Source organism: Fundulus heteroclitus, chromosome 20, assembly GCF_011125445.2.
Source record: "Fundulus heteroclitus isolate FHET01 chromosome 20, MU-UCD_Fhet_4.1, whole genome shotgun sequence".
In the NCBI taxonomy this organism is placed as follows: Eukaryota; Metazoa; Chordata; class Actinopteri; order Cyprinodontiformes; family Fundulidae; genus Fundulus; species Fundulus heteroclitus.
The window spans coordinates 5,425,923-5,439,376 of record NC_046380.1 but is presented as its reverse complement, the minus strand read 5'-3'; the positions used below and the strand labels follow the sequence as shown (position 1 = coordinate 5,439,376).

At 40.3% G+C, this 13,454-nt stretch overlaps 1 protein-coding gene across 1 annotated transcript in view; it reads right to left on the bottom strand.

The window, feature by feature from the left end:
* Window positions 1–942: 942 nt before the first annotated feature.
* The window catches only part of podxl2 (podocalyxin-like 2), a 28,937-nt gene continuing 16,425 nt past the window's right edge, over window positions 943–13,454 (bottom strand). Inside the window, exons 5-13 of the mRNA XM_036152229.1 lie at window positions 11,848–12,049; window positions 10,156–10,311; window positions 9,660–9,802; window positions 9,502–9,576; window positions 6,553–6,709; window positions 5,030–5,091; window positions 4,738–4,917; window positions 3,204–3,416; window positions 943–1,876 (exon numbers count right to left, since the gene is read on the bottom strand). Of these exons, the coding sequence (XP_036008122.1) occupies window positions 1,817–1,876; window positions 3,204–3,416; window positions 4,738–4,917; window positions 5,030–5,091; window positions 6,553–6,709; window positions 9,502–9,576; window positions 9,660–9,802; window positions 10,156–10,311; window positions 11,848–12,049 (1,248 nt within the window). The 3' untranslated portion in view covers window positions 943–1,816. The remainder of the gene's footprint in view (window positions 1,877–3,203; window positions 3,417–4,737; window positions 4,918–5,029; window positions 5,092–6,552; window positions 6,710–9,501; window positions 9,577–9,659; window positions 9,803–10,155; window positions 10,312–11,847; window positions 12,050–13,454) is intronic.

Here is a 13,454-nt window from a genome sequence, read left to right as displayed (position 1 = left end):
ATGGGTAGCAGCAGATATTTTACTATCATTCTAACATTCAGGTTATTATTAAGATCGTCGCAATAAAAGAAAATACAGCAGGGTTTTAAAAAAAAAAAGAGGTGCTGTTAAGCATTGCAGTGGATTGAAAAGTGTCCACTCACCTGATAAATGCCAACTTCTATCATTTAAAAGCGAGACCATTTAAAATCCTTTTACCCCTTTAATGCGACATACATCAAACCAGCTCTAAGTCCAGACATATGGAGAAATCTGGTGTTCTCACCTGTGGAGTCTCTCCATTTGGGGCCAGACTCCACCAGATGTCGCTGTGGAGCTCTATGTTCGCAAATATTGTAAAAAACACAGATTCCCTCACCAATCAAATTCTGTTATAAACTTTTGTGTGTAAATATCCAAGTCTGCCAGAAAAGTAACAAACTCAGTAGCTAAATCCTCCTGAGGAGCCTTAATGTTGGGGCCGGCCCACCAACATTTGTTGACATAATGAACATCTGGAATCACACTGAGCATGCCCAGTACGCTCTCAGTAGACAGCCGTGGGGCACAAATCCTACGGCCCCAAGCTCTGATCGTCCAATCAAAATGCTTGAATTGCACACGTTACGTTTACGTTCTGCTGGATATTGTGCGACTATCTAGACAAGGCAGATTTATCTGTAGAGCACGTTTCAGTACAAGGACAATGCAAAGTGCTTTACATGATTAAAATATTGGAAAATAAAAACAGAATAAAAGCAAGTAAATAAACACTAAAGCGTAGGAAAATGTAAACAAAATAGGAAAATGTAAACTAAAAGCAAATAATAATCTAGTGTTGGTTGTCCTTGCTGGATCATTGAAGGATTAATGTGAATATTTTCTGTTTAATAAATTAACAATATGAGTGAGCCTTTATTTATAATTTTATGTGTAAAAATTAAATGACATGTAGCTTATATAAAATGGCATTTCTAGTGTGTTGGTTTACACTAATTTATCTGTTTGATTTAAAATTGATCAAAGTCAGGTTGTATGCGTCACAGAATAATTAGCTGCTGTTAATTAGGTGTTGAGTTTTTGTGTCCCACTTAACTCATCATGTCAGAGTCAGAGACGCTTCTGCTTCTCACATGTAAAACAGAACTATTGGCCGACTCATCAGAAACTCTTGTAGCTACTTTGATGATACCGTCAGGTTCTTAGGTAACTTGATGCCTCCAGAATTAACAAGGACTCCTGCGTAGGTGGGCTTTCTACAATGTATTGGTTTAAAGGCATGATCCCCTTTTAGTAAAGGATTTATGTCACATTAAAGCTGTAAAACGTTTGAAAAGTGATTTGCAGCAAGCCGGCATTTAATCAGGCATGTGTTTCGGTATGCGGCCTTTCTGCGTGCACCACTGTGACATCTTTACCGGACTGACTGGCGTCTTAAACTGTAATAACGTACTTTCCTCGGTAACGTCGTGCTTAAAATGCAAAAAGTCAACCAAACGGTGCAAACGGTTACATTCTGCTGCTGATAATCGCAGATCTGAGCTGTGAAGCTGCTAAAGCTGCTGGAAAGCTTGCAGGTGGAGAGATGACTTGTCCCTAAATCTGAAATTGTCTCGTGCAGCCGCGGTCCTAAGAGCCGAGAGCTTAAGGCACACCAAACAGAAGAGCTTTGATGTGATTGGGTTAAACGCCCAAAGCTCGATGAAGCTTTAGTGCTTAATACTGATGTCGACCTCAGTGACTCCTCCAGCCGAGCCTCGTCTCCTCTTCCATCACCGTGATCTCCCTGCTAGACTCCATCGATCGTTTCACGAAAAACAAATCTCCTCTTCCTCAATCAGAGATGCGTGTCCTGCTCCTCCTCCTCGTCCTCAGTCACTGCTTGGTTGACGAAGGCCTGAAAAAGAACGGCAAGGAAAACAAAGAAATGCTTAACATGTTCACAGAAGATGTTTGTTTGTTTGGAAAAGAAGTTCAGGAAAAAAAACAAATCAAAAATATCAGACATGCAAAAGAGATAAAATGAATAATTATGATTCCCTAGCCGCCTTTTGATGACACGTGTGCTCTGCTAATTAATTTACATCCCAGATAAAATAAACACCAGATGATGGAAAAGTGCGCTGGACCTCGAAGGCCTTCGTCTGCTGAATTCTTAACTCCTTCCAAAACTCTCCCTAAATTTAGATTATTTGTAGAAAATCCAGATTATGTGTGGAGAGCATTGGGCTCACTTTTCGATTTGGTAAAGTTAGATCTTTAAATCAGCTAAGGTTAAACACTGCAAAAAGGGAACTAAAAGTAAGTGAAATTTTCTTGAAATCAGTGTATTTTTCCTTGATTTGAGCAGGTAAATAAGACTATTTGCCAATGGAATAAGATTTTTGCACTTAAAATAGAAGCAATTCATCTCCATCGTCTTATTTCAAGTGCAAGATATCTAATTATCTTATTTTAGGGGTAAAAATACTCATTCCATTGACAAATAGTCTTATTTAGCTCCTCAAATCAAGGAAAAATACACTAATTTTAATAAACCTTTACTTACTTTTAGTTCCCTTTTTGTAGTGAAGGCAGTGGTGTTTGAAATTATCCTATATTTAAAGGTCGATTTGCACTTTTTAATACAATGATTTTAGTCAAACAGTCGTTACTGTTGTATATTTATTTATTATTTTACTGAGACTACTCTTATTGGTGATTGAACATGTTCTACAATGCAGCTGATCCTTGTGGCAAATTTCTCCCAAGGGAGACTAATAAAGATACTCTGACTTTCTTAATGTCTTGTTTTGTTAATTAATTAATCATTAGAACGTATTTTTCTGATTTCAGATGGGCTGACTACTACTTCTTCGAATGATGAGAATCAACTGAATCGTTTAATTCAACTGAATTTCAAACTTAACAGCTAATGTTGATTCTAGGAGTTAATTAGCTTCTCAGACGTATTTAAGTTTGCAGAATATTTTCCTCTCATTTCTATCATAAAGATCGGAGGCCAATAAAAATAACAGTTCTTATTTAACAGGACTGGTTGGATATTGATTAGATAAAGATGATTAGTTAGTCAATCAATTACTACGGTTAATTAACCTCCGTTTAGAGGCGTATCGCTTCCCTAAATACTGATGCCAACCATCCATGTAAATTTTATCTTCATCATGCACTGCAGATAAATTACTCCTCATCTTCCTCTGGAGCTAAATCTGTCGTCCAATCACCTGCCAGCGACTGCTGTCCTCCGCTGCACCTCCTCCTCCTCCTCCTCCTCCTCCTCCTCCTCCTCCTCCTCCTCCTCCTCCTCCTCCCGCCCCCGTCAGCCCATTGGTGCTCGGCTTCTTCTCCCGCATCTCAGCCTGGCTGTCATTGGTCACGTCCAGCGTGGGGTTGTCGTGGTAACCGTTCTCCACAGAGTGAAGCTCCTCCGCCGGAAACTGCAGCAGCACAGGTCAGATTTTTAGAGCATTTATCACGTTTAGCGCGTCAGGAACACGGTAAAGTCCAAAACCCAGAGAGAGAGCGAAATAAAAAACGACAATCAGAGGAAACAACAACAAACGTAAGAAACAAAACAGATTTGAAGGTCACAATGACCTTAACGACTCCCCATTACTAAGGGGGTGGACCTGATTCGGCTCAATTTACACGTTATCTGAGCCATAACAAGGCCTTTGTTGGGCAGTACAATAAAGCTTGGAGCTCCACACTAGTCCAGAGATTTGAATTGAGAAAGCCTTCTGGATGGGAAGCGAAACGTCTTCAAAAGTCCAGTTGTTTTGTTTTTTTAACTGTTTGGGAATGACTATGACCACACTGCAAAAACAGAACCAAAAGTAAGTAAAATGTTCTTAAAATTAGGGTATTTGTCCTTGATTTGAGCAGGTAAATAATATTATCTGCCAATGGAATGAGATTTTTGCACTTAAAATAGGAACAACTGATCTCCAACATCTTATTTCAAGTGCAGAATATCTAATTATCTTATTTTAGGGGTCAAAATACTCATTCCATTGGCAGATAATTGTATTTACCTGCTCAAATCAAGGACAAAAACACTAGTTTTTAAGAACATTTTAGCTATTTTTAGACCCGTTTTTGCAGTGCTGGATGACTGAAGCACTGAATGTAAGGCAGAGAGGTCAACGCTTATTAATCTGAGACACGCAACTGAACCAAGTGAGGTTTCAGATGCTGCTAAACTGGGAATTCTGCTCTTTCTTTACGTTTTCCCTCATTGGAAAAGGGGAAAAAAATCAAGAGAGTTCATCTCTTATCTCATCAGCCTCATTTAAGACCCATAATATATGAATATAGCGCTGCACAGTGGCGCAGTGGGTAGCACTGTTGCCTTGCAGGAAGAAGGTCCTGGGTCCAGACTATGTGCTGGAATGGGGTTATATGGGTGCTGATGGCTGCATTGGTGCAGGAAGGTCCAGTGGAGATTTTGGAGCAGCGTGTGCACCACGTCTCCTTAGGGGCATCAATGCAGGTTCTGCACAGATCCAAAAGCACGACTGGGAGGGAGAAGAGGAACCAGCGGCAGCAGCTCTGTTGGATGCCTGAAACTCTTCCTGTCTCTGTATCCTGAGTTAAACCCTGGGCTCTGAGACCTAAGCTAAGGAACAAGGACAACGCAAAGTGGGACACCTTTCACGAAACAACATTTTTGGGAAATGTGCTGCAGCCTAAAACGCAGAGATGAGCAGACCGGACCGCACCGTTGCCTTCAGAGGACGCCGTTGGGCGCCGACCTACCATGCTCTTGACGCCGGGCAGCCGTCTCTGCCAGCAGATGTATATGAACCCCGATGTGATGATCACCATGCAGACGGAGCCGATGATGACGAGCACCACGAACAGCTTGCCGTAGTCGCTGCGCGTCTTGCTGGGCCGAAGCTGGCAGAAGCTGGCGGCGCTGTAGTTCTGGATCCCCACCTGAGGAGACGCAGAGGAACAACTCAGGGCAGGTCTCCGTCCCTGAAACCGAACTAACATGCGACCTTCGTTTAAGAAGGCCGGTTTTGATGGTCGGGAAATGTTTCTGCACCTCATTGAGGCTTTTCCTGATCTCCCCCAACATTTCCAGAACGTCCTGGGTGGCGATGACGCCTGAAAGACAGCAGGAGACGATGATCAGCAGAGTTCACGCAGTCGGACGGGCCAACAGCGCCTCTCTGAGTCTGTAGACGTTTGACTGGAGGCGCCAGTGAGATCTGGAAACCCGGTTCAGGCTCAGAGCTTTGTGATTCAGTTCAATTTTATTTATATAGCGCCAATTCACAACACATCATCTCAAGGTTCTTTACAAAGTCAGATTACATCTAATCCTCCAGGTTGCACTGCAAAAACGAAACTAAAATTGAGTCAAATTGTCTTGAACTGAGTGGATTTCTCCTTGATTTAAGCACGTAAATAAGATGATTTGCCAATGCAAAGTGAATTTTGCACTTAAAATAGGAACAAGTCATCTCTAGCATCTTATTTCAGGTGCAGTATATCTAATTATCTTATTTTAGGGGTCAAAAAACGTATTCCATTGACAGACAATCTTATTTACCTGCTCAAATCAAGGACAAATGCACTAATTTCAAGAAAATTTGACTTATTTTTAGTTCCGTCTTTGCAGTGTGGTCAGAAAGTCTCTCCAAGCAGCATTCACTCCTCCTGAAAGAGTGTAGAGCCACAGTGGACAGTCGTCTGCATTGTTGATGGCTTTGCAGCAATCCCTCATACTGAGCATGCATGAGGCGACAGTGGAGAGGAAAACTCCCCTTTAACAGGGAGGAGAACCTCCAGCAGAACCAGAACCAGGCTCAGTGTGAACGCTCATCTGCCTCCACCCACTGGGGCTTAGAGAAGACAGAGCACTGCAAAAACAGAACTAGAATTGAGTAAAATGTTCTTAAAATTTGTGTATTTGTCCTTGATTTGAGGAGGTAAATAATAAAAAATTAAAAAATAAATAAAAAAATTTCGCACTTAAAATAGGAACATTTCATCTCAATCATCTTATTTCAAGTGCAGGATGTCTAATTATCTTATTTTAGGGGTCAAAAATACTCATTCCATTGACATAGACATAGACAGCTTTATTTGTCATTTTGTATGCACAAAGTGCGTACAGAACGAAATTTCGTTTCCATACAGCTTGAAAACTCACAGTAAATTGCACTAATTTTCAGGATAAAGATGCAGCAGCGATTTATGTAAACAATTGAAATGTAAACAATGTAAACAATGCAGGGTAAATAGACAGTGTGCTATTCACGGTATCCAGGAGAGTATTATTAGAACCGTGTAATATACATATGTGGTACAGAGTCCATTGGCAGATAATCGTATTTACCTGCTCAAATCAAGGATAAATGCACTAACTTTAAGAACATTTTACTTATTTCTAGATCCGTTTTTGCCGTGAGCAGAGACACAGAAAGCACAGAACAATAGGGTAATATTACTTGATCTGCCTCCTCTGGACGCCAGACCAGGTGTACCTTCTATGAAGAGGAAAAAAATAACAGAACAAAAGGGTAACAGATGAGCCGAGGTTCAGGTGTGTTTGGTGCGTACCTCGTCCAGACGCCACGTTCATCAGCAGCTGGTGTTGCTGGTGCGTCGGCTTGCTGAGGTAAAGTACCCATGATCCTTCAGGGCTGTTCATTCTGCGCGCAAACTCCCGCTCGATGATCTTCAGCAGCTGGACGCCCTGGCACACGCGAAACTCCTCCTGTCACACAAACAAACACACTTTTTTTCTTATTTTTTCTCAGTGGAACAGCTTCAGTTTTATTTCACAAGCAGACGCAACGGGTGCAACAGTGACGCATGCTGATCTGTTCCTGACACAACAGCAGATCGTTGCAGATAGGAATCAGCAGGAACGACTGAAAACAGACGACTTTTATGAGGATAATTAAGTTTATTTTTTTAAACATTCAGGTGCAGATCTATCTGAAACATTTTACCCTGGTGAGGTTGATGCAGGCTTCAGAAAAACTGGTCCATCAGTGGCGCCTCCAGAAATGTCTCATGGGGGGGACATTAAACTCTTGGGGTGGCTTATTGACTCGGAAATAAAAACCTCAACACTATTTATTTGTTCTCTGAAACTCACCGTGGCTACAGAGAAGCTTTAAACAGACTTTAAACAGATTATTTTTGACTTGAGGCTCCGGGTTTTGCACAGAAATGCTTTGGTTGTCCTTGAAGTCACTGGGAATTGTAAAAGACCTATTTTACATTTTTGTTTGCAGAAATTTAAAACTTAAAGCCACAATTTCAGGATTTTATTCTACTGTTGTAGTAAAGCTGCCTGCTCTTAAAGACTTAAATAAACGTCTACTGACATGTTTTGGTTCCATTGTTTGATTTAAAATGTCACTAATGATCTAATGTGCAACATTACCTTTTTACAATTCATTTTTATCGTGTAATTATATTAGTAATAAGGTGTACATTTATTCATTATTAAAACAAAAGGCAATTACTAGGGGAAAGTAGATACTGCACTGCAAAAACAGAACTAAAAGGAAGTGAAATTTTCTTGAAATCCTTGTAATTTTCCTTGATTAGAGCAGGTAAATAAGACTATTTGCCAATGGAATAAGATTTTTGCACTTAAAATAGGAACAATTCATCTCCATTGTCTTATTTCAAGTGCAGGATGTCTAATTATGTTATTCTAGAGATGAATTGTTCCTTTTTTAAGTGCAAAGATCTCATTCTATTGGCAAATAGTCTTATCTACCTGCTCAAATCAAGGAAAAATACACTAATTTCAAGACATTTTTACCTAATTTTAGTTCCCTTTTTGCAGTGTGGCAGATACAAATAAAAGCGCGATAGAAGGTCAAGAAGAGCGGCTGACATGCTGAACTGATGTTACTACAGCCGGTTTCCCAACATTTTACCTTTGTGTACTAAATGTGCACAAAACAACCACTTTTTCTCTGCAGTCGCAGCAGAAAGTCTGTCGGGGTGTTTCTCTCCCAGCTCTGAAATTATTGGACCTTCTTCTGTTGCGAAACAGTATTTTTACCCCTAAAATAAGATAATTAGATATCCTGCACTTTAAATAAGACGATGGAGATGAGTTGTTCCTGTTTTAAGTGCAAAAATCTTATTCCATTGGCAAATACTCCTATTTATCTGCTCAAATCAAGGAAAAAACACTGATTTCAAGAATATTTTACATATTTTTAACTCCCTTTTTGCAGTGAATGCGCTGATGCGTCAAATAATTGTTGAATTGCAGTTGAGGGCCACACAAAATCAGTCCAGGGGCCAGAAATGGTCCCCGGGCCACACTTTGGACACCCTTGATGTCGACCCTTCGGGTCTTCAGAGACCTGCTCCTTCATGTTCCCAGGATCAGACGTAAACCAGGCGAGGGAGCGTTCAGTTTCCACGCTCCTCAGCTCTGGAGAAAACGCCCTGAAAACCCGGGAGGTGCACAAACTGCTGCTTTCGACCAGAGAATTTAACACTTGTTTGTTTTAAGCAAAGCTTTAAGGCAGGGGTGTCAAACTCATTTTGGTTGAGGGGCCGCATACAGCTTAATCTGATCGCAAGAGGGCCACACGATTAAACTCATTGCAAGATTAAATAGAACTAATAAAAATGGACTTGTTGCTGATTTTTATATTAAGTGAATTTCACTTTTACACAATATATTATGAAAAACCTCAGCGTTTTTAAGAAAAGTATGTGCAATTTCAACAATACTTTAACTCAGTTAAACATTTACTTGTGCATTATGCATAAGAACTGATCACAGTGATTGTACAATGTTGAAAAACATTTATTCACATTTTTTGGAACTTAAAAACACTGTCCTGCATGACAAAATGCATCAAACAGATAAAAATTAAGAAATGATTTAAAATCAATTTTCCACATCTGAAGCTCAGTGCTACCATCTGCTGATTAAAACACAGCGCCCCTCGTGGACAATATAGGAACTGCAGATTTTCAATTAAACGAAGTACATGTTTTTTTCAATAATTGTTTTATCATTCTCTTCCTTTGATCTCCTCTTTCTTTCACCTTTTCTTTTTTTCTTCTTGTTCTTCCTTTCCTCTCCTACTTTCCCATTGTAGTGTCCATATCATTTGAGATATTCCCCGCATGAATCATAATAAAACTATTCACATTCATAAATCAAGCGGAGCACTATGGCAAAAGCAGTAATGCTAATCTGATGAGCTCTTTTTGGCATTAAAACAACAATTCCTATTGCCACATTGCCAGACAGGATACTGGGGAAAAATAATGATATATATATTTTTTTAAATAATGATAATGCATTTAGCCACCGGACCGGACTAAATTGTTCGGCGGGCCGGAACCGGCCCGCGGACCATATGTTTGACACCCTTGTTTTAGGTGCTTGATACAATAAACTCTGTATTCAAGCAGTACTTAAAGGTTCTTGTTATTCAGGATTGCCTGAATTGCTTTAACGAGCTCGTTAGGCTGGATGGGGCCAAACTGGGAGGATTATGGACTCCTGCTACTCACACAGTTCATGTTCTTGGTCATGTTGAGGATCACGTAGCCGCGTCCCGCCAGCTCGCTCCAGTTTAAGCAAACAACCTGAAACATTGAGAGAACAGCGGCTAATTTTTAAGATCTGTTCCGTCTTCCGGTTACATGGTCTGAAGGGAATGAGCGCCAACCTGCCGCGGCTCCTCCACGCCGGGGTCAAACTCTGTGTCAGGGAAGCCGGTCGTGGGAGAAGGATCGGTGGTGAGCGGGATGATTTCTCTGAATCTTGGTACCTCCTTCACCTTCCTTTTGGCCTCCGTCTCCTCAGTTTTACCTTTAGTTGCAAAACAACGCAGAAATCCATCAAGTTCTTCAAACATACAGGAAACAATGATGTGAATTTACCAGACAGGTGTTATGCACTGCAAAAAGGGAACTAAAAGTAATGAAAATTATCTTAAAATTTGTATATTTTTCCTTGATTTGAGCAGCTAAATAAGACTATTTGCCAATGGAATGAGAATTTCTACCCCTAAAATAAGATAATTAGGGATCCTGCACTTAAAATAAATTGATAGAGATGAATTTTTATAATTTTAAGTGTAAAAATCTTACTCCATTGGCAAATAGTCTGATTAACCAGCTCAAATCAAAGAAAAATACTATTTTCAAGAGGATTTTACCTACTTTTAGTTCCCTTTTCACCTCCTTCCCAGCGTCCCTCCTGCTCCAAACTGGGTTGCAGAGGTTCTCTGCTGGGCGCCAGGCCAACCTCTGGAACTGTGGGATTCTGGGTAATTACGCCTGCCTGTGCCAGACCCGTTTCTTCCTCCTCCGTTTCATCTGCAATGACAAACCAGAGATAAAACGCGGCAGCTGATGCTCTACCTGTGGCAAAGTGGGACAGGTGGGTTTTAAGATCACATGCACTGCAAAAACGGAACTCAAAGTAAGTAAAATTTTCTTGAAATGTTTGTATTTTTCCTTGATTTGAGCAGGTAAATAAGACTATTTGCCAATGAAATAAGATTTTTCCACTTAAAATAGGAACAATTCATCTCCATCATCTCATTTCAAGTGCAGGATGTCTAATTATCTTATTTTAGGGGTAAATATACTCATTCCAAGACCTTTAATCTTATTTACTGGCTCAAATCAAGGACACATAGACTAACTTTAAGAACATTTTACTTGTTTTTAGATCTGTTTTTGCAGTGTGGGGTTCCTCAAGGCTTGGTTTTACTAAAAGGAAGTAAACATTTCTTGAAATTAGTGTATTTTTCCTTGATTTGAAGAGCTAAATAAGACTATTTGCCAATGGAATGAGTATTTATACCCCTAAAATAAGATAATTAGACATCCTGCTCTTGAAATAAGATGATGGAGATGAACTGTTTTTATTTTAAGTGCAAAAATCTTATTCCATTGGCAAACATAATTGTAGCAAAACAAAGATAGAAGCAAAAGCAGGAGAAAAGGGGGCCACACTGCAAAAACGGACCTAAAAATAAGTAAAATGTTCTTAAAATTTGTGTTTTTGTCCAAGATTTGAGCAGGTAAATAATACTATTTGCCAATGAAATAAGATTTTTCCACTTAAAATAGGAACAATTCATCTCCATCATCTCATTTCAAGTGCAGGATGTCTAATTATCTTATTTTAGGGGTAAATATACTCATTCCAAGACCTTTAATCTTATTTACTGGCTCAAATCAAGGACACATAGACTAACTTTAAGAACATTTTACTTGTTTTTAGATCTGTTTTTGCAGTGTGGGGTTCCTCAAGGCTTGGTTTTACTAAAAGGAAGTAAACATTTCTTGAAATTAGTGTATTTTTCCTTGATTTGAAGAGCTAAATAAGACTATTTGCCAATGGAATGAGTATTTATACCCCTAAAATAAGATAATTAGACATCCTGCTCTTGAAATAAGATGATGGAGATGAACTGTTTTTATTTTAAGTGCAAAAATCTTATTCCATTGGCAAACATAATTGTAGCAAAACAAAGATAGAAGCAAAAGCAGGAGAAAAGGGGGCCACACTGCAAAAACGGACCTAAAAATAAGTAAAATGTTCTTAAAATTTGTGTTTTTGTCCAAGATTTGAGCAGGTAAATAATACTATTTGCCAATGGAAAGAGTATTCTTACCCCTAAAATAAGATAATTAGCCATCCTGCACTTGAAATAAGATGATGGAGATGAGTTGCTCCTATTTTAAGTGCAAAAATCTCATTCCATTGGCATATCATCTTATTTACTCACTCAAATCAAGGACAGATAGACTCATTTTAAGAAAATGTTACTTATTTTTAGTTCCATTTTGCAGTGCACACATCTTTCATTCCTGTGATTGTTGGGAATCGTTTGACTCTACCTGCTGTGAAACCTCCCAGAAGGCCAAAGTCGGTGCCGGTGTCGGTTTCTGGCGCGGCCGTTCCGTCGGCGTGTGCAGAAGCAGCCGGAGAACCAGGAGGTGTTTGAGCTGCAGCGACCCAGGAGCGACGGAGTCCGTAGCCACTGGACTGGACGTCTTCGTCCTTCTCTGCTGTCCACAGGTCTTTCTCTGAAGGGCTCAGCTGGAGGGCCGGATTCAGATTAAAGGAAGACAAACGGGGGGGAAGGACAATGGAGGCCGTGGTTTTAGATGCTTTCTCACTGAAGGTTCTCCAAACAACCATTCTTTGACACTTAAAAAGTAAAAAGACTGCAGCAGGTCTGAGCACCATCTGGTGAAGGCTCCCTGTCACGCTCACAGCTATCGTCCTCTCACTCATTCAACTCAACTTTCAATTCAATTTTATTTATATAGTGCCAATTCACATCATCAAGACTCTTTCCAAAGTCAGCTTCCATCAGATCCTGCAGGTTGGTCAGAAAGTTTCCTCTCTAAGGAAACCCAGCAGGTTGCATCAAGTCTCTCCAAGCAGCATTCACTCCTCCTGAAAGAGCGTAGAGCCACAGTGGACAGTGGTCTGCATTGTTGATGGCTTTGCAGCAATCCCTCATACTGAGCATGCATGAAGCGACAGTGGAGAGGAAAACTCCCCTTTAACAGGGAGGAGAACCTCCAGCAGAACCAGAACCAGGCTCAGTGTGAACGCTCATCTGCCTCCACCCACTGGGGCTTAGAGAAGACAGAGCAGAGACACAGAAAGCTCAGAAGCTCACATTGACCCAGGAGTACTTTCTATGTTAGAGAAGACAGAGCAGAGACACAGAAAGCTCAGAAGCTCACATTGACCCAGGAGTACTTTCTATGTTAGAGAAGACAGAGCAGAGACACAGAAAGCACAGAAGCTCACATTGACCCAGGAGTACTTTCTATGTTAGAGAAGACAGAGCAGAGACACAGAAAGCACAGAAGCTTACATTGACCCAGGAGTACTTTCTATGTTAGAGAAGACAGAGCAGAGACACAGAAAGCACAGAAGCTCACATTGACCCAGGAGTACTTTCTATGTTAGAGAAGACAGAGCAGAGACACAGAAAGCAATTTCTGACAAGAGACAAAGAGTAAAGCACTTTTTAATTTCAGGTGAATCTGTTTAGTGTATCTGAAGAAAACTATGACGTCGTTATTAATGTTAAATCTTAACGTCTTTTCATGCTGAGGATTAATCAGTTTCAACCTATTCAGCAGACTTGTTTCTATAAAGTTCAACATTTTTCTGGTGCAGCATGAAAGGCAGAACGTTTATTACAAGCAGTTCCTGCAAGACGCTCCTGCACCAGAGTGATATAATCTACAGCACAGGTGTCAAACTCAAGGCCCGCGGGCCAAATCCGGCCCGTCAAGGTAAGTTATCCGGCCCTCAAGAGCCAAAAAAAAAGCATATCATGTCATAAGGTAGAGGCATATATCCTTTTAAAGTGTATAAAGTGGCTAAAACTGTGCCTCCTGTAAGTGTAACTCACCACAATATCAACTTTTCTTGCAGATAAACTGTATAAACTGGGCCTAAGGGTGCTACTTTTATGTTA